This window comes from Pseudophryne corroboree, chromosome 6 (genome assembly GCF_028390025.1).
Source record: "Pseudophryne corroboree isolate aPseCor3 chromosome 6, aPseCor3.hap2, whole genome shotgun sequence".
Classification (NCBI taxonomy): Eukaryota; Metazoa; Chordata; class Amphibia; order Anura; family Myobatrachidae; genus Pseudophryne; species Pseudophryne corroboree.
Genome location: NC_086449.1, coordinates 829,805,343 through 829,829,108, shown reverse-complemented (window position 1 = coordinate 829,829,108; position 23,766 = coordinate 829,805,343). Strand labels below are relative to the sequence as shown.

General features: G+C 49.7%; 2 protein-coding genes across 7 annotated transcripts in view; one reads left to right on the top strand and one right to left on the bottom strand.

Moving 5' to 3' along the window:
• The window catches only part of TRIM24 (tripartite motif containing 24), a 94,071-nt gene extending 89,997 nt beyond the window's left edge, over positions 1-4,074 (top strand). For all 3 annotated transcript variants that reach the window (XM_063929355.1, XM_063929356.1, XM_063929354.1), the window contains 6 exons: positions 159-342; positions 829-1,142; positions 1,807-1,936; positions 2,018-2,092; positions 2,934-3,086; positions 3,193-4,074. In XM_063929355.1, coding sequence (XP_063785425.1) covers positions 159-342; positions 829-1,142; positions 1,807-1,936; positions 2,018-2,092; positions 2,934-3,086; positions 3,193-3,390 — 1,054 coding nt within the window. In that variant the 3' untranslated portion in view covers positions 3,391-4,074. The remainder of the gene's footprint in view (positions 1-158; positions 343-828; positions 1,143-1,806; positions 1,937-2,017; positions 2,093-2,933; positions 3,087-3,192) is intronic.
• A 2,531-nt stretch (positions 4,075-6,605) lies between these two features.
• SVOPL (SVOP like) overlaps positions 6,606-23,766 on the bottom strand; it is a 134,094-nt gene continuing 116,933 nt past the window's right edge. For all 4 annotated transcript variants that reach the window (XM_063929359.1, XM_063929357.1, XM_063929360.1 and 1 more), the window contains 3 exons: positions 18,263-18,352; positions 17,614-17,727; positions 6,606-6,739 (listed from right to left, as the gene is read on the bottom strand). In XM_063929359.1, coding sequence (XP_063785429.1) covers positions 6,728-6,739; positions 17,614-17,727; positions 18,263-18,352 — 216 coding nt within the window. In that variant the 3' untranslated portion in view covers positions 6,606-6,727. The remainder of the gene's footprint in view (positions 6,740-17,613; positions 17,728-18,262; positions 18,353-23,766) is intronic.

The window sequence follows — 23,766 nt, the reverse complement described above, 5'->3', positions numbered from 1 at the left end:
AAGTCAGACTGAGCGTTATACCGTATAGTGGGAGGAGCAGGGTCCCCAGCAGCACATAGTATATCAGGAGATGAGTGATGTGTTAGCGAGGGCAGGCTATGTATGTAGAGAGTAGTCTGACTGTTCTGTGGTTACTAATGATGATCTTCCCTCCTCAGTTCAGGATCTTCCAGCAAGCCCAGCGGAGGCGCGGACTCCACGCACAAAGTACCGGTTGTCAGATTGGAGCCCATCCGGATTAAACCAGAGAATAGCTCAGAGAGCGAGACGTTTGAATATCCGGTTGTGGTTGTAAAGCAAGGCAACCGGCGCACACAGCCGCAGCAGCAGCGACCGCGCAACGTAAGAACGCTCTTATGCTGATATGTTACGGTTGCAGCTTTTCCATAGCGCTGCGACAATCCAGGCGCAGGAATGATGTACGCACGGTGTCAGCCGCTCCCGTCTGTAATAAATCTCTGGGGTTCTTGGAAAATGAAACCAAAACTGCATGTAGCAGACAGCGCAGCTATTCCTGTAAGCCAGTGGTTCCCAAACTCCGTCCTCCACATCTGAACAGTCCAGCTATTAAGGATATCCATGCTTGGGCACACGTGCCTTCATTAGAACACATTCCTTTTTGATTAAACCATCTGTGCTCAACCATGGATATCCTTAAAACCTGGACTGTTGGGGTGACTTGGGGACAGAGTTTGGGAACCACTGCCATAGGCAAAGCATCTTGTATTCAAAAATAAAGAAGTGAGCGTTGGATAATTAACCCTTTTATTGGAGGAAGTGGAAATGACCGCGAGATCCGTGTATTAATCTCTTGTCTTCTCCTTGTAGTCCGATTACCCAGGAAGCATTTTAACGTCCATGCTGCTGGATCGGAACGGCAACCGCAGACTGGACGCCGCACCACGAAGGGACACTCCGGACAGCACCGGTGACCGTCATGTCATGCAGGATGGGTCATACCCAGGGTCAATTAACTGGACCTCCCAGGGCCATGTAAAAGAGAGCGGTGGCGGGAAAGAGGACGACCCCAACGAAGACTGGTGCGCGGTGTGTCAGAACGGCGGAGAGCTGCTCTGCTGCGAGAAGTGTCCTAAAGTTTTCCATCTCTCCTGCCATGTGCCTACACTGATGAGCTTCCCCAGGTGAGATCGGCTTGGCCTCATGTACAGTGCCCACCCCAGTTGTGTCTAGTCCAGAGGTTCCCAAACGCGGTCCTCAAGGCACCCCAACAGTCCAGGTTTCAGGGATATCCGTGGCTCAGCACAGATGGTTAAATCAAATTGACTGAGGTGCTAATTAAGTCACCTGTGGCCAAGCATGGATACATTTAAAACCTGGACCGTTGGGGTGCCTTGAGGACCGCATTTGGGACCCACTGGTCTAGTCAAATTATCATACAAGGCATTAGTCCTGGCAGTGGTTGGTTATTTAGGCTTTCAGTTTGATCAGTGCCGGTGACATAGACGCTGAGGCCTGTGGACAGCGATCTATACCAAGCCTCCGGGAACATCACTGCGGCACGGTGGTTTATTGGCCATATTCATTCTGCCACAAACTGCTGCCTCATCTGTGTAGGTGACGGGCACCCGACCATCCCCTAGGTGCCCACACAATCTCACACTCTACTTTGTTCTAACTGGTTCTGTAGAAACTTGTGTTGCGCGGTGAAGGTGTAGCCTGGTAGTTTTGTGCTGGCGGTGTAGCCTGTTGTGTAGCATTATGGCGTCTAGCCTGGTGGTGCTGTGTGGTGTAGTGGCAGTGTAGCATAATGGCGGTATAGTTCTCTCACAGTCACTTTCCTTGCAGTGGTGAGTGGATCTGCACCTTCTGTCGAGATCTTTCCAAGCCAGAAGTGGAATATGACTGTGACGACCCATCTGTGGCAGAGAAGAGGAAGCTTGGCGGTACCACCATGATGACGCCCCTGGATCAGAGAGTAAGTCAGAGTGGAAGGGATAGGTGTACGCTCACACGTGGAGGAACAGCTCACTTATATCTCCTTTTCTATTGTCTGCAGAAGTGTGAGAGACTTCTATTGCATCTCTTCTGTAATGAGATGAGCCTGGCCTTCCAAGAACCTGTCCCGCTTACTGTAAGTACTCGCCTGGCAGTAGCCTCCTTATAACCTTACTACAGCTTATGTTCCTCTGTTACACAGCTATGATCTGTACTGATCAGTAGCCCCACGTGTGTATATATATTGTAACACTGTAAGGGTACAAGGTGCCGTTTCCTGGGGTAAATGGCAGCACGCAGCAGCTGAGGAACCACACAAGTCCAGTTTCTGGTACAACTGGCCCCAGCCAGTTTTATTATACAGAAAATAAAACAAACACCAAAAGAAAATACCTTGCCTGTCCGGCACTAACTAAACACAAGATGCTCCTAACTATCACTAAACAAAAACACAGAGTTCTCCAGTAAACACTGTATGGCTCACTTGTATCAGGAAGCGTGTTTCTCTCACAGAGATCCTGCAGTCTTCCCAGGCAGTCTGCACACCCTAATCAGGCCAGCAGCTCTATAACACTCTTGCACAGCTGAAAGCCCTGATTAGCCCTCTGTGAGGCCAAAGATCCGAACCGGGCCCAATGTCTGGAACTCGCCCTATCTCTCTCTCAGGGCCCTTATCCAGCTTTTCCAGCAAACTGAAAAGGTTCTAACAAAACAAAAGCATTTTCCTAGAAGTTTTCATTTTCTAAAACATGTAAGACAAGAACCTGGGACAAACATACCTGCCCTCAAACACTATCCCAGTGTTCTTGTCACAATATATACACACACACACACACACACACACACACCGTGAGCGCATGCTGTTTATAGCGTCGGGCTTCAATCTGCTCAAAATACAGCTCAGATGAGATTTCATAAGGTAGCGAGACACTTGTTACTATAACTTGGCGTTACTACGGCTCCGCTATTTTTTGCAGGTTCCTGACTATTACCGAATAATAAAAAGGCCCATGGACTTGTCACACATAAAGAGAAAGCTCCAGCTGAACGGATCTCCGCACTACACGCGGCCGGAAGAATTTGTCAGCGATATCCGGCTGATCTTCAGGAACTGTTCTGAGTTCAACGAGGTGAGACCCCCCTCCTCCCCCCCCTTAGGCCGCCTGTGCCTCGCTGCTCCTTTACACTAAGATTGCAGTTCTCTAATAGGGTGCGTATTGTTCTCTTCTCTTGCAGCCGGACTCGGAAGTGGCGAATGCTGGTATCAAACTGGAGGCTTACTTTGAAGAGCTGCTCCTCAACATCTACCGCGAAAATAAATTCCCCAAATATACATATAAAGATGAATTTGGAGTGAGCGAGGACTCTGAGGATGAGTTTGTGGCACCACAAAAAAAACGCGTCAAAACGGACGATCGCGTGCATTTCAAATGAGCTGGTTTACAGCGAACCCCGGTGTACATAGAACGCGTTTAGTTGTTGGACAAGCTTTCTTTGGAATGGTTGCGAGCCTGAGACTCGTTGCGCTCCCAGGATACAGCTTAAACATGGTGCATTACCGGAACGTTGGGCTACAAACTGGAGCTTCTGTTTTGGTCGCCAGTCTACAAGTTATGTTTGCGCCTTGTATCAATGAACGCGGTGTGAATTGCCACGCCTCGGGATTCTCATACGGACGGCTCGACTTATTGTAGGACCCTCTACTAATTCTCTTCCTGCCTCAGTGTCTCTTTTCCACTTGTCCTAGTGGTGGTGAGACGGAACCCAGTCTCCCGACAGCTGTAAACCTATTTCAAGGTTATTCTAGATGATTTTTTGATTCTCTATTGGATTTGGTCTCTTCCGACATCAACTGGGCCCTTGCAGCATCTCCTGTACCATGCAGTGTGGCGAGACCATCTGTTCATTCACAGTAGCGGCTTCAGCACCCATCCTGCACTGTACTAAACCGCTTTGTATTCCCGTCACCTCCCCCCAGTTTTCTGCTGAAGATGGATCCACCGTGTATTCACATCTGGAAATCTCCAAGTTTCCACTGCTAGGTTTATTTTGCCTAATGTTCTAATTTTAAAAACTCTATACATTTTCTGTTAAAATATTAATTTATCAATTTATCGACTTTTGTGCGTTTCTCAATTTTTTTTTTTGTTTTAGGTTTTTAAATATAAGCAGTGAGGCACAAACATGACGCATTGTGTTCAGTGCGGACGACGGTCAAATTTCATTTTAATTTGTTTTATTTTACGTTTTCCAATGGTTCCAGCGCCGCACCTTGTCCTGTGTCGCGCTGGTTCATTGACTGTTCGTGTGAGGAGAGTAGGGGGCGCACAGGACAGGGGAGGCTGAGGACTGTCTCCGGTGAGGTTGGGCGGTAGACGTTTGTCTTTATGGATTTCATACAACCGCCGACCCGTTTCTGATTTACACAGAAGCAGACAAACTGATTTCTTTTTAATAGAGGTTTTGTGTTTTGTTTTTCTTAAACCAATCCTTCCATTATGTAACTTTATGCAAGAGACAGGTTAATTAACTCTCGTGTGGTCGTTAAGATCAACACACTAAAAACAAACTCTAAAGTATTCCCCCGTGGAGAAAGCCAGTGTTACTGCAGCTCTGGAATTCCCTGTAGAAATGAATTTACTCATTACTGTAGTACGAAGCCTGATATTAACGTGTTCCTGTAAGAAAGTAACGATCAGTGTTCCGCTAAGTCTACATGTCTCAGGACGATGAATGAAATTCCCTATAGAGCTGTCTCTCTGTTATACTTGTGCTGTAAATGGAGGTTTTCATGGAGAGCTGTGACCTCTGCGGAGCAGGGTCTTTCTGGGGGGATTCAATTAGGCACAAGCTACGTTATCCTACCCTAATTGCCCGCAGTGTGCGCAGCTGCACATTGGATTCTTGTGCGCAATTGAATCTCCTCCTGCGTATTAGGATTGTGTCATTACAGTGGACAGTATCAGTTTATTTCTGTTGCATGTAAATCTCGGCCTAGGACCTCACTTGACTTACTGAAACTTAACCCTTCACACAATTCAAGTCACGGCAGTAGCAGATATTTGCTGCCGCAGGGCGGGCGCTGATTCAGTATTATTACTATGCTAAACCAAGGCACACAGGCTGTGGAATTTACTGGTGCTGGAAGCTGAGGAAGTAGTGAGCACAAATATTTAGCAACATGCTAACCCAATTGGTAAATTTGTATGCAACACCCAAGCCCCCCCCCCCCTTCCCCCATATGTTTCCTTATGGTTGAAATACAGCACTTACACACACTATTTAAACCACTGCCCATTTGCAGCGGCAGTTCTCACTGTCTTGTGCCACGACGGTCATTGGATACAACAGTGCTTGGCACGCAGCCAGCTGTTGGCGTGTTAGTAATGCTATTAATCCTCTGTGCTGCAAACTAGCTGGGAATGAAATGCTGTATTTCAGCCTCAAGGCATCAGCGAAACTACAAAGGATTCCGCACATTAGTGTTACCTTTAGCAGGGAAAGAATGGGAGTTCCTCCGTCACCTCCAGTTAGGGGCGTGTGTGATAAAGTATTACCGGGAGCGTGGATTACTTCCATTTACATGTTTATGGCTTTGTATGAAGGTTTTCCAGACTCTATAGACATGATTACGTTTACTGTGTAGTCATTTCTATTTGTCATTGTCTTTTAGAATTGAGATATTTAGCGATGACTGCTTGCTAGAGATTATTATAGGGCAGAGGTTTTGTCTGATCATCTTCTCACAATACAATATCATTGGACGTTGGCCTACTGACGGGTGTGATGACATTAGGGACGAGGGAGCACAGACGGGCGCTGCCGTGTGGCCTCTGACAGCAGAGTCATCCGTGTGCTTACAGCTTGCACAGAGTGTGATACAAGCCTGTATACTGTGCTATCCCTATATCAGGTGTGACAGTATGTGAGGGTATAGTGCCTTTACTGTGCCGCTTCACGTCCAACTTCTGTTGATAAATACTGTGTATTATCACTCCTAACGTTGGGATAGGTCACGGCTGCAGCATTTACTGAAAGTATCTAGAAGAGGGAGAGAGATTGTGGCTCAAAGCCTCTGGAGAAGCCGAGTTGTCTGACCTGTATATGTATTGTGTTTCATACAACGATGTTTCCTGGGAGTGGCGTTTGACAATGTCCTTGCAACACTGGTTCTCAAACATGGCCTCAACAACATGACATGTCTTCTGGATATCTTTGCTGGACTGTCCTGCAGAGCAGTCTCGGGAAACGTGCTCTGCTGGTGAGACCAGGATTGGAAGTTACAGCTCATCATAAATATTGTACCTGGCATATCATCAAAACTGGCCACAAGGTCTTATTGCAGAATATGTTCTGCTGCTCCGATATGAAAACATCTGAGCGGCTCGAAACTCGTTCTGTTTACTCCCCCCCCCCGACACATACGTTATGCGATTCCCCTGTAAATTAATTTATTCTCCGGCACATTGCCTTAAGACTTTACATTCGGCTCAATGAAATAGTCAGTGACCGGGTTATTTTTGTTACTGCTGGTTCTTTTACCTGTTTGCTGTTATACCTTTGTTTTACTGTAATGTTTTATGCAACCTGTTAGAGAAGAAGAATTCACTTGTCTATTACAAAAGAAAATTCTTGAAATATTTTTTTTTTTTTTTTTCATTTTCTTGCCTTTTATTAAACTGTTCAATACAGTCCTCTGTATAACTAACAAAGTAAAAACTAACATTTTACTTTAACAGTTGTAATAAAAATCTTCTCTTCTATGGCGCCTTCACTTGACTTGCTGGAGAAAAAAAAGAGGGAAAACGTCATTATAAAGGTGTCTGAGAATATTCAATCTACATGTACGGCTGGTTTGTTGGCGGGGGATATAGTGGTTATATACTGTAATACATATAGGGCGGGATGTACTAACATACATCGCCGCCCCTCGCCGGTTACCGCAGCGATGTTGATCGCATATGTACTAACATATGCGATCAACATCGCGATGCAGTGACGGAGGTACCCCGCGATACCTGTTAGGTGGTCCCAGGGGGGTCTCAGTCACCTCCCAGGGGCTCCCCACACTGGCTAGACGCCGGGAAGCAGCAGCAGGCTGCCCCCGGCGCCGCCTCCTCCCCCCTGCAGCCGGAAGGACCTCTGGCTGTGTTGCTAGGGGGAGGAGGAGATTACCTTCCGGGTCCAGGGCAGCCTGGAGGAAGGTATGCCAGGGGGGAGGGGAGGCGGCGGGTGTCTGCGGCGGTCGGCGAAAAGAAGCCCATAGGCTTCTATAGGGTATCGCCATCCAGAGATTGCGATACCCTGGACGCTGAAAACGCGGCGGTAGGGTGTTGGTAAATATGAAAATGCGGTAAAACCCCCGTTTTCAGGGGTTTTACCGCATTTTTGCTTTAGTACATCCCGCCCATAGGGCTTGGTGAGGCTGTACGAGGGCTGGACCCGAGCCTAACTGCTGTGTAGTTTATTAATACAAACATTTCTCAGTTGTGTTTGTGAGATTCCGCTATACAGTAGGGAGAATGCAGGAGTTTAACAAATTGTCAGTGGAGGGAATAGAATTCACTACCGGGGGGATGTAGCTCCCGGATTAATTGCCCCGAGCTATTCAGTTGACTGCCTCGTGCCTTGGCCCTTAACCCGGGAGGTGCACCTTACCCAGGGCTTAGGCTGGATTCACACTTGTACATCAGGCAAGTGGTTGGAACTAATTCCTTTCGGTCCGGACCACACCTGATTGCCCTTGCACACCAGCCCGATATAATGGACAAGGGTTAATTACGGGTCACATGCAATAATTTCCGGTTGGGTGTGCAGCACGACCGTCCCCAAGACGTCGCATGCGCCCCGAGGGAGTGTGCGATAGTGGGTACACACTAGCCGATATGCACAATTTGTTGTGCTGATGTCGGCCGTGTGTATCCGGCCTTAGTTGCAAAAAGATGCGTCTCCCAGGTTAAGGGCTGGGCGCGATGCGGTTACCACACCCAGTAACACCGCGACTAGCCCCAAGGCTCTAGTGCAGATTTCTGATTGCACGCTCAGGATTAGCTCTGGGCACTTAACCCGGGAGCTACATGCCCGCAAAGAGAATGAACACCCCCCCACTGACGCGCAGTAAGTCTTGGCTGCTCCCCCTGGCTATTAGAACTACATTTATTTGTCTAACTTCGCTACAGTTCACAGGAGAGGCAAATAGACTGCAAGATGGAGTAGACACAAGGATACAAAGTCCTAAAACACCTGCCACTTTATACGCCAGAGCGTCCAGTGTCACACAATAGACATGGAGAAAAGACATTAATACAAGTATAAAAATCCTGTGTTCCGTTGTATTTATTGAGGGGGCACTGAAACCATAGAGCCCCTGAAAGCAGTCCTTGTAGGAGAGCGCGCCGGCTATTTGCAGACCTAGGAGCCACTTACTGCTCTGGTGTAATGACAGAGCAGTAAGTACCGGAACAGGCCTCCACCAGTACCTATCAAGGTAATGCAGCTGGCAATTATTTGGCCAACCTCTTATAGGTCATCAAGAACCGGACGGTCCTTTCTCTTACACATAGTCCTATATAGATAGAGCTTTTGCCAAATGGAAGAGCATTCTAGATTTATCCTGGTTTAACTGGAATATTGATCCGACATATAGCCCTGTATGTAGGGGCAGCCTTGTCTTTTGTAATTAATCATACAGGAGGGAGAGTCTTCTCACCGTGAATACTGCCATGAGAGAGACCGTTTCCAAGGAATGAAAATACATTTGGTTCCACAGAATCTAGAGCAGGGGTGGGGAACCTTTTTTTTTTTTTCTACAAAGGCCCATTTGGTTATTTATAAAATCCTTTGGGGGCCATACAAAAATGATCAACTTAAAAATTAGCCTGCCCCAGCCGATATGCCCCCAGTATATATGCACCTTAGTGGTACTGTGTGCGCGTACTGAAGGCACACGTGCCAAAAAATGGGTGCCCCCAATAGTGCACTGCCAGATACACACACGTGCCGCCCCACTGTGCCAGATACACACACGTGCCGCCCCACTGTGCCAGATACACCCCACTGTGCCAGATACACACACGTGCCGCCCCACTGTGCCAGATACACACACGTGCCGCCCCACTGTGCCAGATACACCCCACTGTGCCAGATACACACACGTGCCGCCCCACAGTGCTGAACCCCTCCCCTGCTGCTCACCACTGTTGTTGCTGCTATGTGAGGGGAGGAGAGCGCAGTGAAGTCCAGTCTGCGGCGGCGGGTATCTCAAATGAGGTGGCGGTTCGTTAGCCAATCGGAGCTCGCGGACTGGCAGCCAATCAGGAGCCGGGCTGCCAGTCCACAAGCTCTGATTGGCTAACAAATCAATGAGATTTACCTCGCCGCCTGAGTCCGGACGTCACTGAGCACATTGAGGGGCAGGAGAGGCGCTGCGCTCTCCTCCCCTCACATAGCAGCGGCTGCGGTCCGGATGAAGAGGCTGTGTGGGCCTGAGCCGGCCCGCGGGCCGGACGTTCTCCACCCCTGATCTAAAGGCTCAAATGGATGATGTAGTATTGCTGCTAAAACTAGGGGGCAACGGGAGGAATAGATGGAGAGAGTACAGGGTCTGATCCTTTTCCAAAGGTTTTGTACCTCTGGACACTGCCGCAGTCTTGACTGATCGAAAACATGAAATTCTGGGGAGTTCAGACTCCACTGTAAAAACGGTAATAAAATAGTCCAGGTAGAGCAGCGGGATCACCATGCGGTCCTCTAGCTGCTGTGGAACTACACTTCCCAGCATACCCTACTACCAAAGCCGTGACAGGGCATGCTGGTATGGGTAATTCCACAGTAGCTAGAGGGCACCACGTTAAATACCCCTGGTTTGGATGGGTAATTCTTAGCCAGAGATGTTTATCTACCTTTTATCATAGTTTCTACCAGTGGTCGGCGAAGCCTTTAGGCCCAGACGCAGTAGCCTGAGGTGATTCTGCTGATTTACCCTGTAGATATAAATCTGCCATAATCGCCCCAGTGCCTGCAGCTCACGGCTAAGCCAGGTGTTCCCAACCCGCTCCTCAAGGCACACTCACTGTCTAGGTTTTAGTGACATCCATGCTTGACCACAGGTGACTTAATTAGTACCTCAGTTATTTAGATTTAATCCTCTGAGCTGCAGCCTGGAGGACCGAGGTTTGGAAAGCTTGCGCTACGCCATGGTGTATTATAAAGCCCAATTATAATGAACAGCCACGGCATCGATGACAGCTGAGGTGAATTCTGATGAAACTACTTTGGGCAACAAAGACACCGCGACTCGCCTTTCGTCGTGTAATATTTTGGTAAACTTGGCCAATCCGTCGCCCCATCATTTGCCAGGACATCCTCCCTTTTCTAGCTCTTGAAGAATCTTTGGCACCATCGATGCCGTAAAAAATAATCAGTGTGGAAATTCCAACGGACCGACATGGTGTCAACAAGAAATGCCTTTTGGTTCTCTTGACTAATAGCAATCTACATAATGCTTTTGCTGAGACCCCATCATACAAACAGCAGCAGCAATACCTGCCCATGAAGGGACATTCTCCGTCATTATTCGTGAGAAGTCCACTTCCCAATTCCCTGCCCCTGGAATACAATCCTGACTGACTGCTGATCACCCAGCATGTAAATCGTATTACTTTCTGCAGCGGGGTACACTGTGATTCCACAGGGAATAACATCGGGGTGTAGAGTTGGATCTTGATCCGAGGCACCAACAGGCTAAAAGCTTTGACTGTTCCCAGGATACTAAGCGCCGCCTCCTCTATATCCCCGCCTCCCTGCACAGGAGCTCAGTTTGTAAGTTGGTGCCTGCAGTGCAGGCAGCTAACGGAGGGCTGCACTAGGCAGCCCTGGAAAGAGCTTATTGAAGAAAGAAGACTTCAAGGGCCGCAGCATAGGCACTAGTTGCTATATGTCATGCTGACGTATCGTGCTGCGGCTCCCTCACGTCCCCCAGCGGCGCTGTATACTCCCGCGCCCTGGTTGCTGGGTACTTACAGTGGAGGCGCTCCGGTCCACATCAGGCACACTCACCGCCGCTGCTCTCCTGCATGGTGTGGCCACATCATAGGGAGGAGGTAAGAGGGTCCCCCAGGCGGGACCTGCTGAAATCGCGATCCGGCGTGGTCTCCGGGAGACGGATCGCGCACTGGCGTGGACACTGTGGCCGTACAGAGACCCCACTATACCACCAGGGCAGGGGGCGCAGGTCGGATTGCTAATAATCCGTTTTCTATAGGCTCCACAGTACCCGGTGGTGAAGTCCAGCAGAGGGGATAAGGCTCTGACCTGTAGCCCCTCCCCCAGCCGCCATTACTGCAAATGTTCCCGCCCTGGAGCTGCTTCTCTCTGTCTCCCTCACTCCCTGTCAGCGTTTGGGCGCCATTACATACAGCTGCGCTGATTCTGGGACTGCTGGGCACTGCCTCCTCTGTAAAGCCGCCTGCATCATCAGCGCTGTGTATTTACAGGACACTTAAGTATTCTACATGTCGTTTAGACAGTGTTAGTTAAGAACAAGTGCATAACTACAGGGATATTTAGTACAAGTATCCTGTGATATACATCCAGTATTTACTGTGCATTGTTATATCTGTATACATAGCATTACTCTTTAGTCCAGTTACTTAGTATTGCTAGTCCAGTGCACTTTTATTGTTTGTAATTTCTGCATTGTACATGTGACTGTGTGTGCCAATAGCTGCTGTGTGATCTCTATTCCGTGTATCCCACACACATTGCTATCCCTATATTCTGTACCCTGAAGGGGGCTAAGTGCATCAGGGGGTGTGTGTATGTATGTATGTATATATATATATATGAATATATATATATATATATATATATATATATATATATATAAAATCACAGGATACACTACCTTGGTATTTTTCTCTGTATTTCAGTCACCATATACCTCTTAAATTCTCTTTGTGCTCTGCTTTGCAGTCACACTGTACAGGGTTTTTTTGTCGGGTATTTTGTCTGCTATATTGTACTTTTACGCCCTAAGGCTACACTTTCAAAATGTCTGCTAAACAGGGCGGTAAATCCATGGCTGATCCTGCGTCATGTAGTGCAGACGCCACGTATTTCTCTGAGGAAAACATTGCAGCTGAGGGTTCAGTTAGCGGGGGTTCTATTTCCCTCACTCAGTCTGCAGCACTGGTGGTACACCAAGACCCATCTTGGGCTGCTTTTTCTAATTTACTGACTACGCTAGTAACTAGACTTGCACCCCCTGTGGGACCTCCTGTGCCAATACAGCCACATATTGTCCCTGCAGTTAATCCGCCACGGCCAAATAGTCTGTCCACTCAGTTACAGCAATTAAATCAGTCTTTGGCTAAACAAAAACCTAACCCTCGCCCTCCTAGGACCAAAGGGTCATCTAAGCGGGCCATTACTTCCACACATGTTTCACATACTTCATCCGATGAAGATGGCGTATATCCTGACCCCTCAGAGTCCGATGCGGATGCTTCTGACGGGGAATCTATTACACAGGTGGATGTTCCTGATCTCTTGGAGGTTATCAGACTCATTCTTCAAATTGATGATGACGCAGAACCTCCAGATACCTCTAAAAAAAAACCCTGATAAGTTCAATCGTCAGAAGGTTACTAAACTGGTTTTACCCCATTCTGACCACTTTGTTGACATACATCAGGAATCCTGGGAGTATCCAGGAAAGAAATTCTGTCTAAGAAGATGCTTGCTCGTTATCTCCTCGCTATGGAGCTAAGTAAAAATTGGGAAACACCACCGCTGGTGGACTCTCAGGTCGCACATCTGGTGGTGTCCTCTGCTCTGCCTGTCACTACCGTCACCTCTCTGAAGGAACCGACGGATAAGCGTGTGGAGGGTTGCTTGAAGTCTATTTACACTCTTGGAGGAGCTGAGCATAGGCCCACTAGAGCGGCTTCTTGGGTCGCAAAAGCTATTGAGGCCTGGGTTCAGGAAGTTGAAGTGGAGCTACCTTCTGATCTTCCTGATAATTCTAGACCGTGTCTCTCATATATTATTACAGCCTCTCATTCTATTCAGGAGGTGGCATCTGATGCTGGTATCCTGGCGGCCAAAGTGTCTACTACGTCCATTCTGGCTCGCCGTATTCTCTGGTTGCGGTCCTGGTCTGTTGATCTGGACTCTAAAAAGACCTTGGAGGTGATCCCCTTTAAGGGAAACGTCCTTTTTGAGGAAGATCTCAACAAGATTGTTGCCGACTGCCTGTCTGCCTAGTACTAATCCTAAAAGTACCTCCTTTCGTTCCTTTTGACCTCCAAGTAAAGCGAAACAGTCTTGCACTTCCAAATCCACTAAGCCCAAACCTAAACATTCCTGGGTTGCCCGTCAGCCTGCTTCCAAAACAGACAAGCCTGCTGCATGACGGGGCGGGCCTCCCCCTGGGGGACCCCAGGGTGGGAGGCTGACTTCTACGGTTTCCCCAGGTATGGTTACAGACCACTTCGGACGCCTGGGTAAAGGAAGTCCTCACTCACGGATACACCATCTATTTCAAGAAACGTCCCCCTCACCAGTTTTGCTCACCAAATGTCCCTTCGGATCCGTTAAAAGCAAAAACTCTCCATCTGGTGGTACAGTCCCTCCTGGACACAGGAGTGATAGTGCCGGTGCCTCTGGCTCAGAGAGACGGGGGGTACTATTCAACGCTGTTCCTAGTTCAGAAACCGAATGGGTCCTCCCGGCCCATTCTTAACCTCAAGTTTTTGAACAAATTTGTGAAGGTGTCCAAATTCCATATGGAAATTCTTAGCTCTATTATTCTGGCTTTGGAGCCCATGGACTATATGGTATCTCTGCACATACGGGATGCTTTCCTGCATATACCTATTGCAGTCTCGCATCCTCAATACCTGCCGTTTGCTACTGGCAACCTACATTTTCAATTCTAGGCCTTACCTTTTGGTCTGACCACGGCTCCAAGAATCTTCACCAAGGTCATGGCATCATGATGGCTCTGCTCCACCTTCAGGGTATAAGGATCCTGCCGTATCTGCGCGAATTATTGATCCTGGCGAACTCTCTGAAGGTTCTCCTCTGTCATGTGGAACAGACTGTCCAATTCCTGCAAGCCCACGGGTGGCTTATCAACTGGAAGAAATCCTCACTGGTCCCTGCTCTGAGCAGTGCGCACCTGGGGGCACTACTGGACACCCACAACCAATCGGCTTTCGACATGGTAGAGTACGCTCAATTTAATTACCGCCCTCTGCAGAGGTTAATCCTTTCCAATTGGGACGGCCTGCCACACCGGATCAGGACTCGCATGATCTCCTTGACTCCGGAGGTTCGCCTGTCACTGACCTGGTGGCTACAGGACCAGCAATTGAGCAGGGGTCGTCCCTTCTGGATCTCCAACTGGGTCCTTCTGACGACCGATGCCAGTCTGTGGGGTTGGAGCACAGTGTTGGAGCAACACTCACTTCAGGGTCGGTGGACCAGGGAGGAATCTCTCCTCCCGATAAACATTCTGGAGTTGCGGGCAGTGTTCAATGCTTTGAAATTGGCCCTGCCTCTGGTACAGAACAGGCCTGTTCACGTACAGTCGGACAACGCCAGCACAGTGGCGTACATAAATCATCAAGGCAACACTCGAAGCTGCATGTCAATGATGGAAGTGTCAAAGATTCTTCGTTGGGCGGAACGCCATCTGCCAGCCATATCGTCAGTGTTCATTCCGGGGTCTTCAACTGGGAAGCCGAATTCCTCAGTCATCAGTACGTACACGCCGGAGAGTGGAGCCTTCACCCAGAAGTCTTTCAACTTCTAGTAGACAAGTGGGGCCTAGCAGACGTGGACCTGATGGCGTCTCGACACAATCACAAGGTTCCAGTCTTCGGAGCAAGAACAAGAGATCATCAAGCAGCGTTTGTGGACGCACTGGCAATTCCATGGATCTTTCGGCGGCCGTACGTGTTCCCTATGGTGTTACTTCTGTCCAGGGTAATATGGAAGTTCAAGCAAGAAGGAGGAATACTGCTTCTAATCGCTCCAGTGTGGCCCAGACGGCATTGGTTCTCAGACCTACAGGGTCTCTCGGTAGAGCGTCCTCTTCTACTTCCGCAACGCGCAGACCTCCTCGTTCAGGGCCCTTGTGTCTACCAGGATCTGGCCCGACTGGCTTTGACTGCGTGGCTCTTGAAGCTTCAGTGCTGAGGGCCAAAGAATTTTCAGAGGCGGTCACTCAAACTATGTTGAAGGTCCGTAAACCGGCTTCTGCTCGAATTTATCATAGGGTCTTGAATTCTTACTTCACCTGGTGTGCGGCTAAGAATTATGATGCATACAAGTTCAGTACTGCCAAACTTTTGGATTTCCTGCAACAGGGCCTGGATTTAGGCCTTTGTCTGGCCTCACTCAAGGTTCATATGTCTGCCTTGTCAATATGGTTTCAGAGAAAATTTGCGACTCTGCTTGGTGTTCATACATTCACTCAGGGTGTTTTGCAGATTCAACTTCCATGTGTTCCTCCTGTGGCTCCTTGGGATTTGTCAGTTGTTCTGGATGCCTTACACGAGTCTCTGTTTGAACTTCTTGAGTCTGCGGATCTTAAGTGGCTTTTATGGTCTTGTTTTTGCTGGCTAATGCCTCTGCTAGATGGGTTTCAGACTTGGGTGCCTTATCCTGTCGTCACCCTTTCTGATTTTTCACCGTGACCGGGCGGTTCTTAGAACTCATCCTGGTTATCTGCCTAAGGTGGTATCGTCTTTCCATCTTAACCAATAGATTGTGGTTCCGGCCTTTACTTCTCTAGATTTATCTTCCAAAAAGCGGTCTTTGGATGTGGTATGGGTTCTCTGTATGTATGTATGTGAAGAGAACAGCTTCGCTTAGGAGATCTGATTCTCTCTATTCTTTTTGGTTTTCACAAACGTGGCTGGCCTGCTAACAAGCAGACCTTGCCCAGATGGATTAGAATGGTGATTTCACATGCTTTTGCACAGGCTGGCCTTCCAGCTCCTGCTACCATCAACGCCCATTCTACTCGGTCGGTTGGGCCTTCTTGGCCGGCCTTTGAAAAAATTGTGCAAGGCGGCTACGTGGACCTCAGTGAACACGTGGATAAGGTTCCATGCCTTTGATACTTTCGCCTCCCAGGATGCTTCCTTTGGTCGCCGGGTTCTTGTATCCCCTACAGTGCATCTCCTCCCATGAGGTACTGCTTTCCCTGTGGAATCAGTGTACCCTGCTGCAGAAAAGGAGATTTATGATAAGAACTTACCTTTGTTAAATATCTTTCAGCGATGTACACTGGATTCTACAGGGAAGTACATCGGGGTGTAGAGTTGGATCTTGATCAGAGGCACCAACAGGCTAAAAGCTTTGACTGTTCCCAGGATGCATAGTGCTACCTCCTCTATATCCCCCGTCTCCAGGCACTGGAGCTCAGTTTTATTAACCTGTCCAATGCAGTAACAGGTACAAGAGACGGCAACAGTTAGTGGCCACATACACTACATTCTCACGACAGGAGAAGGTACTAGCAGCTAATGCCATACAAACCCAAAGAAGCTAAATGCGTGAGGGTGGGTGCCCTGTGGACTCCCGTGTACCTTGCAGAAAGAGATTTAACAAAGGTAAATTCTTACCATAAATCTCCTTTTTCATAGCTAAGGTGTTCTTCGTTCATCCCTGGTGATTGGCGTTGTCAGGTTTCAAGTTTATTGGTTGTCTCATTCGATCAGGTTCAGTTTTTGACATTGACGTTGGCACCTACTTTTAGAACATACACCGAGGCATTGGAGAGTCACCTTTCCCCCAGCCCTGTCGACTGACCTCTGCAATGGTTGTCTAGTCACAGATTGCAAATGGCCGTTCTCTATTGAGATTGTCATACTTATGCTGCTAATAGCTGGATTTTTGGTAATTAATGAGAAATCCTTCAGACTGATTTGTGGGGAATTATCTGCCTATGGGTTGATGTGAAGTGGATTCTGTCTTGGATTAATTGGTCTTCAAAGCAAAATATGAAGGTTCTGTCTCTGGTCACAAGATGGCCATCATCTACTTTGGAAAGGCTTCCTGTGATGGGACCAGAGTGATGGTGCTTCCTACTGAGGCAGCAGAAAAAGATTAAAAGCTTCTCTCCAATGGTGAGGGTAACTTTGCAAAACTGAGTCGACTTGACCAAGCTCTGGGCCCAGGACTGTTCCTCTGTTTGGACAGGAAGCCTAGCAAAGTGTCCTCTACCAGCCCAAAAAGGGGAAAGCGGCAGCAAGAAGCACTTCAGCCCCTCATCTTATGGAGTTGTTACAGCAGAGATAAGTCCACAAATACATTTAAATAAAAATTAACTACAAAAGCTATAGATATGATGTTGCTAAAAAAAAAAAACACTGATGGTACTACCCGATCAGGGATTACTTCCAGTTTCTTATAATGTTCAAAGTACTGCAGGCATCTCTCTACCCCCTGGTCCCAATCTCCCCCAGTGGATGTTACAGCTTCCTTTTTTCGGTGTAATGTGCTTTTAACGTCATGGAGATAAATGATCAGAAATGGGGGAATATATTTAGTAATTTGCCAGGGAACCCGGGAACGTGTCATTAACCTGAGCGAGAGTTCCTGGTGAAAGTCTAGGCGGTGAGGGACAGAAAGGTCTGCTCTTACCTGTAGGGCTCGGCCTTTGGTCTCAATGGGTAGGGTGAATGCTGAGAGGGCACAGATAAAGCAGATGCCGGCAAACAGGCAGAGCCCAGCGGTGATGGAGGTACTTAGGAGGACCTGCAACATGAGGTGATGTTATACCTCCTTTTCCATTCACACAGGAATAAATTATTTAACAATGGGAAACAAGTTGGACAACATAAATACAGACATTAAATCAAAGGGTAGAGAGGGCCCTGCTCATGAGGCAGCATGTATGGTGTAATGGTCATGGGTTCAAATCCCACCATGGCCCTAACTGTGTGGAGTTTGTATATTCTCCCCGTACTTTATGTGTGTTTCCTCGGGATACTGTGGTTTCCTCCCACAATCCAAATTACCCGTAGTGTGTGTGTATACATGGGCAGACTAGATGGGTCAAGTGGTTCTTATGTCCTGTCAATTCTATGTTCCTGTAGGAGAGCGCTGTAGGGCGCCTCGTGTCACGGGGAGGGAGGTTTCTATGGAGACTGAGTATATTACAAACCGATCTCTTGTCCTCCGCATAAGGTGAAAGGGGAGGGAGCGGAATGATTTGGGGATGGAACAAGTAGTTGGTGTGAGGGACAGCAGACAAACTTCTTATGGCACCTATACAATGACCACCTCTTACCTGTGCTATAAATGGAGCCGCCATAGCACCTATGCGGCACAGGGACCCGCTTGTACCCATCCCGATGGCTCGCATCACAGTTGGGTAGACCTGTGGAGAGACATTAATACTTGGTAGACTAGCTGCAAGCCTTAAACCAAGAGGCTCTATGTAGTGTTGGGCAACCTATGAGGCTGAATTATGACATTGTGTCATTGCCTGCACCAGAAGGCTGCAACCGCAACCCTGTAACACATTACCATGTACACGCCTGTACATACCTGGTCAGCACGCATGCTGGTTACTCACTGCAGTGACTGCAATAGTGCACACTGATCGACGTGGCATCCACTACAAACACTGTGCACTTAGCAAATAAAACCCTAAAAAAAGTGACTATGGGGGTAATTCCAAGTTGATCGCAGCAGGATTTTTGATAGCAATTGGGCAAAACCATGTGCACTGCAGGGGAGGCAGATATAACGTGCAGAAAGAGTTAGATTTGGGTGGGTTATTTTATTTCTGTGCAGGGTAAATACTGGCTGCTTGATTTTTGCACTGCAAATTAGATTGCAGATTGAACACACCCCACCCAAATCTAACTCTCTCTGCACATGTTATATCTGCCTCCCCTGCAGTGCACATGGTTTAACCCAATTGCTATCAAAAATCCTGCTGCGATCAACTTGGAATTACCACCTATATCCTTAAAAATAACGGAAATGTGATTAATCCTGCCAACAGTCTTCATATAAAGTAATTTTAAAAGCAAATTGGAATTTTACAACAGATTTGATTTAGAACAAAAACGAAATGTTTAAAATACGCGCTGTACGGCAGGAGGGACACTTACCGAGTAACATGAGCGCTGTACGGCAGGAGGGACACTTACCGAGTAACATGAGCAATGTACGGCAGGAGGGACACTTACCGAGTAACATGAGCGATGTACGGCAGGAGGGACACTTACCGAGTAACATGAGCGATGTACGGCAGGAGGGACACTTACCGAGTAACATGAGCGCTGTACGGCAGGAGGGACACTTACCGAGTAACATGAGCGATGTACGGCAGGAGGGACACTTACCGAGTAACATGAGCGCTGTACGGCAGGAGGGACACTTACCGAGTAACATGAGCGCTGTACGACAGGAGGGACACTTACCGAGTAACATGAGCGATGTACGGCAGGAGGGACACTTACCGAGTAACATGAGCGCTGTACGGCAGGAGGGACACTTACCGAGTAACATGAGCGATGTACGGCAGGAGGGACGCTTACCGAGTAACATGCGCGCTGTACGGCAGGAGGGACGCTTACCGAGTAACATGAGCGCTGTACGGCAGGAGGGACGCTTACCGAGTAACATGCGCGCTGTATGGCAGGAGGGACGCTTACCGAGTAACATGAGCGCTGTACGGCAGGAGGGACACTTACCGAGTAACATGAGCGCTGTACGGCAGGAGGGACACTTACCGAGTAACATGAGCGCTGTACGGCAGGAGGGACACTTACCGAGTAACATGAGCGCTGTACGGCAGGAGGGACACTTACCGAGTAACATGAGCGCTGTACGGCAGGAGGAACACTTACCGAGTAACATGAGCGCTGTAAGGCAGGAGGAACACTTACCGAGTAACAGGCGCACTGTACGGTAGGAGGAACACTTACTCGGTAAGTGTCCCTCCTGCCGTACAGCGCACATGTTACTCTGTAAGCGTCCCTCCTGCCGTACAGCGCGCATGTACGCGCGCTGTACGGCAGGAGGGACGCTTACCGAGTAACGTGCGCTGTACGGTAGGAGGGACACTTACCGAGTAACATGAGCGCTGTACGGCAGGAGGGACACTTACCGAGTAACATGAGCGTTGTACGGCAGGGGGGACACTTACCGAGTAACATGAGCGCTGTACGGCAGTAGGGACACTTACCGAGTAACATGAGCGCTGTACGGCAGTAGGGACACTTACCGAGTAACAGGCGCACTGTATGGCAGGAGGAACACTTACCGAGTAACAGGCGCACTGTACGGTAGGAGGAACACTTACCGAGTAACATGAGCGCTGTACGGCAGGAGGGACACTTACCGAGTAACAGGCGCACTGTACGGCAGGAGGAACACTTACCGAGTAACATGAGCGCTGTACGGCAGGAGGGACACTTACCGAGTAACAGGCGCACTGTACGGCAGGAGGAACACTTACCGAGTAACATGAGCGCTGTACGGCAGGAGGGACACTTACCGAGTAACATGAGCGCTGTACGGCAGGAGGGACACTTACCGAGTAACATGAGCGCTGTACGGCAGGAGGGACACTTACCGAGTAACAGGCGCACTGTACGGCAGGAGGAACACTTACCGAGTAACATGCGCGCTGTACGGCAGGAGGGACGCTTACCGAGTAACATGTGCGCTGTACGGTAGGAGGGACACTTACCGAGTAACATGAGCGCTGTACGGCAGGAGGGACGCTTACCGAGTAACGTGCGCGCTGTACGGCAGGAGGGACACTTACCGAGTAATATGCGCGCTGTACGGCAGGAGGGACGCTTACCGAGTAACATGAGCGCTGTACGGCAGGAGGGACACTTACCGAGTAACATGAGCGCTGTACGGCAGGAGGGATGCTTACCGAGTAACATGCGCGCTGCACGGCAGGAGGGACACTTACCGAGTAACATGAGTGCTGTACGGCAGGAGGGACACTTACCGAGTAACAGGCGCGCTGTATGGCAGGAGGGACGCTTACTGAGTAACATGAGCGCTGTACGGCAGGAGGAACACTTACCGAGTAACATGCGCGCTGTACGGCAGGAGGGACGCTTACCGAGTAACATGAGCGCTGTACGGCAGGAGGGACACTTACCGAGTAACATGCGCGCTGTACGGCAGGAGGGATGCTTACCCGGCAACGGGCGCGTTGTACGGCAGGAAGGATGCTTACCCGGCAACGGGCGTGCTGTACGGTAGGAGACACGATTACCGGTCAACAGGCGCGCTGTACGGCAAGAGGGACGCTTACCTGGTAACGGGCGCGCTGTATGGCAGGAGGGACTCTTACCCGGCAATGGGGGCGCTGCACGGCAGGAGCGACGATTACCTGGCAACGGGCGCGCTGTACGGCAGGAGGGACGCTTACCCGGCAACGGGCGTGCTGTATGGCAGGAAGGACACTTACCGAGTAACATGAGCGCTGTACGGCAGGAGGGACACTTACCGAGTAACATGCGCGCTGTACGGCAGGAGGGACGCTTACTGAGTAACATGAGCGGTGTACGGCAGGAGGGACGCTTACCGAGTAACATGAGCGTTGTACGGCAGGAGGGACGCTTACCGAGTAACATGAGCGCTGTACGGCAGGAGGGACACTTACCGAGTAACATGCGTGCTGTACGGCAGGAGGGACGCTTACCGAGTAACATGTGCGCTGTACGGTAGGAGGGACACTTACCGAGCAACATGAGCGCTGTACGGCAGGAGGGACGCTTACCGAGTAACGTGCGCGCTGTACGGCAGGAGGGACACTTACCGAGTAATATGCGCGCTGTACGGCAGGAGGGACGCTTACCGAGTAACATGAGCGCTGTACGGCAGGAGGGACACTTACCGAGTAATATGCGCGCTGTACGGCAGGAGGGACGCTTACCCGGCAACGGGCGTGCTGTATGGCAGGAAGGACACTTACCGAGTAACATGAGCGCTGTACGGCAGGAGGGACACTTACCGAGTAACATGCGCGCTGTACGGCAGGAGGGACGCTTACTGAGTAACATGAGCGGTGTACGGCAGGAGGGACGCTTACCGAGTAACATGAGCGTTGTACGGCAGGAGGGACGCTTACCGAGTAACATGAGCGCTGTACGGCAGGAGGGACACTTACCGAGTAACATGCGTGCTGTACGGCAGGAGGGACGCTTACCGAGTAACATGTGCGCTGTACGGTAGGAGGGACACTTACCGAGCAACATGAGCGCTGTACGGCAGGAGGGACGCTTACCGAGTAACGTGCGCGCTGTACGGCAGGAGGGACACTTACCGAGTAATATGCGCGCTGTACGGCAGGAGGGACGCTTACCGAGTAACATGAGCGCTGTACGGCAGGAGGGACACTTACCGAGTAATATGCGCGCTGTACGGCAGGAGGGACGCTTACCGAGTAACATGAGCGCTGTACGGCAGGAGGGATGCTTACCGAGTAACATGCGCGCTGTACGGGAAGAGGGACGCTTACCCGGCAACGGGCGTGCTGTACGGCAGGAAGGACACTTACCGAGTAACATGAGCGCTGTACGGCAGGAGGGACACTTACCGAGTAACATGCACGCTGTACGGCAGGAGGGACGCTTACTGAGTAACATGAGCGGTGTACGGCAGGAGGGACGCTTACCGAGTAACGAGCGCTGTACGGTAGGAGGGACACTTACCGAGTAACATGAGCGCTGTACGGCAGGAGGGACGCTTACTGAGTAACGTGTGCGCTGTACGGCAGGAGGGACACTTACCGAGTAATATGCGCGCTGTACGGCAGGAGGGACGCTTACCGAGTAACATGAGCGCTGTACGGCAGGAGGGACACTTACCGAGTAACATGCGCGCTGTACGGCAGGAGGGACGCTTACTGAGTAACATGAGCGGTGTACGGCAGGAGGGACACTTACTGAGTAGAGGAGCGCTCATGTGTTCATGATAAACACCCAATAAATCTATTCAGAGCCGGTAAATAAATAAAAGTGATTTATTCAATAGAATTATACCAATTATATTTATCAAATAATAGTTTAAAATTAAACCCAATATATAGGGGTGTATACAGCCCCTTGAGTGAAGCGAACGTGAGTTCTGGTAGATACTTAATTTTTATTAATTGGTCAAATATAGACACAGGCGCTTCATTTTTTCTTTTTTTGTGGTTTACGCTTACCGAGTAACATGAGCGCTGTACCGCAGGAGGGACGCTTACCGAGTAACATGAGCGCTGTACCGCAGGAGGGACGCTTACCGAGTAACATGCGCGCTGTACGGCAGGAGGGATGCTTACCGAGTAACATGCGCGCTGTACGGGAAGAGGGACGCTTACCCGGCAACGGGCGTGCTGTACGGCAGGAGGGACGCTTACCCGACAACAGACGCGCTGTACGGCAGGAAGGATGCTTACCCGGCAACGGGCGCGCTGTACGGTAGGAGACACGATTACCGGGCAACGGGTGCGCTGTACGGCAAGAGGGATGCTTACCCGTCAACGGGCGCGCTGTATGGCAGGAGGGACTCTTACCCGGCAACGGGGGCGCTGTACGGCAGGAGCGACGCTTACTCGGCAGCAGGCGCGCTGTACGGCAGGAGCGACGATTACCGGGCAACAGGTGCGCTGTACGGCAAGAGGGACGCTTACCCGGCAACGGGTGCGCTGTATGGCAGGAGGGATACTTTCCCGGCAACAGGCGCGCTGTATGGCAGGAGCGACGATTACCCAGCAACGGGCACGCTGTACGGCAGGAAGGACACTTACCGAGTAACATGAGCGCT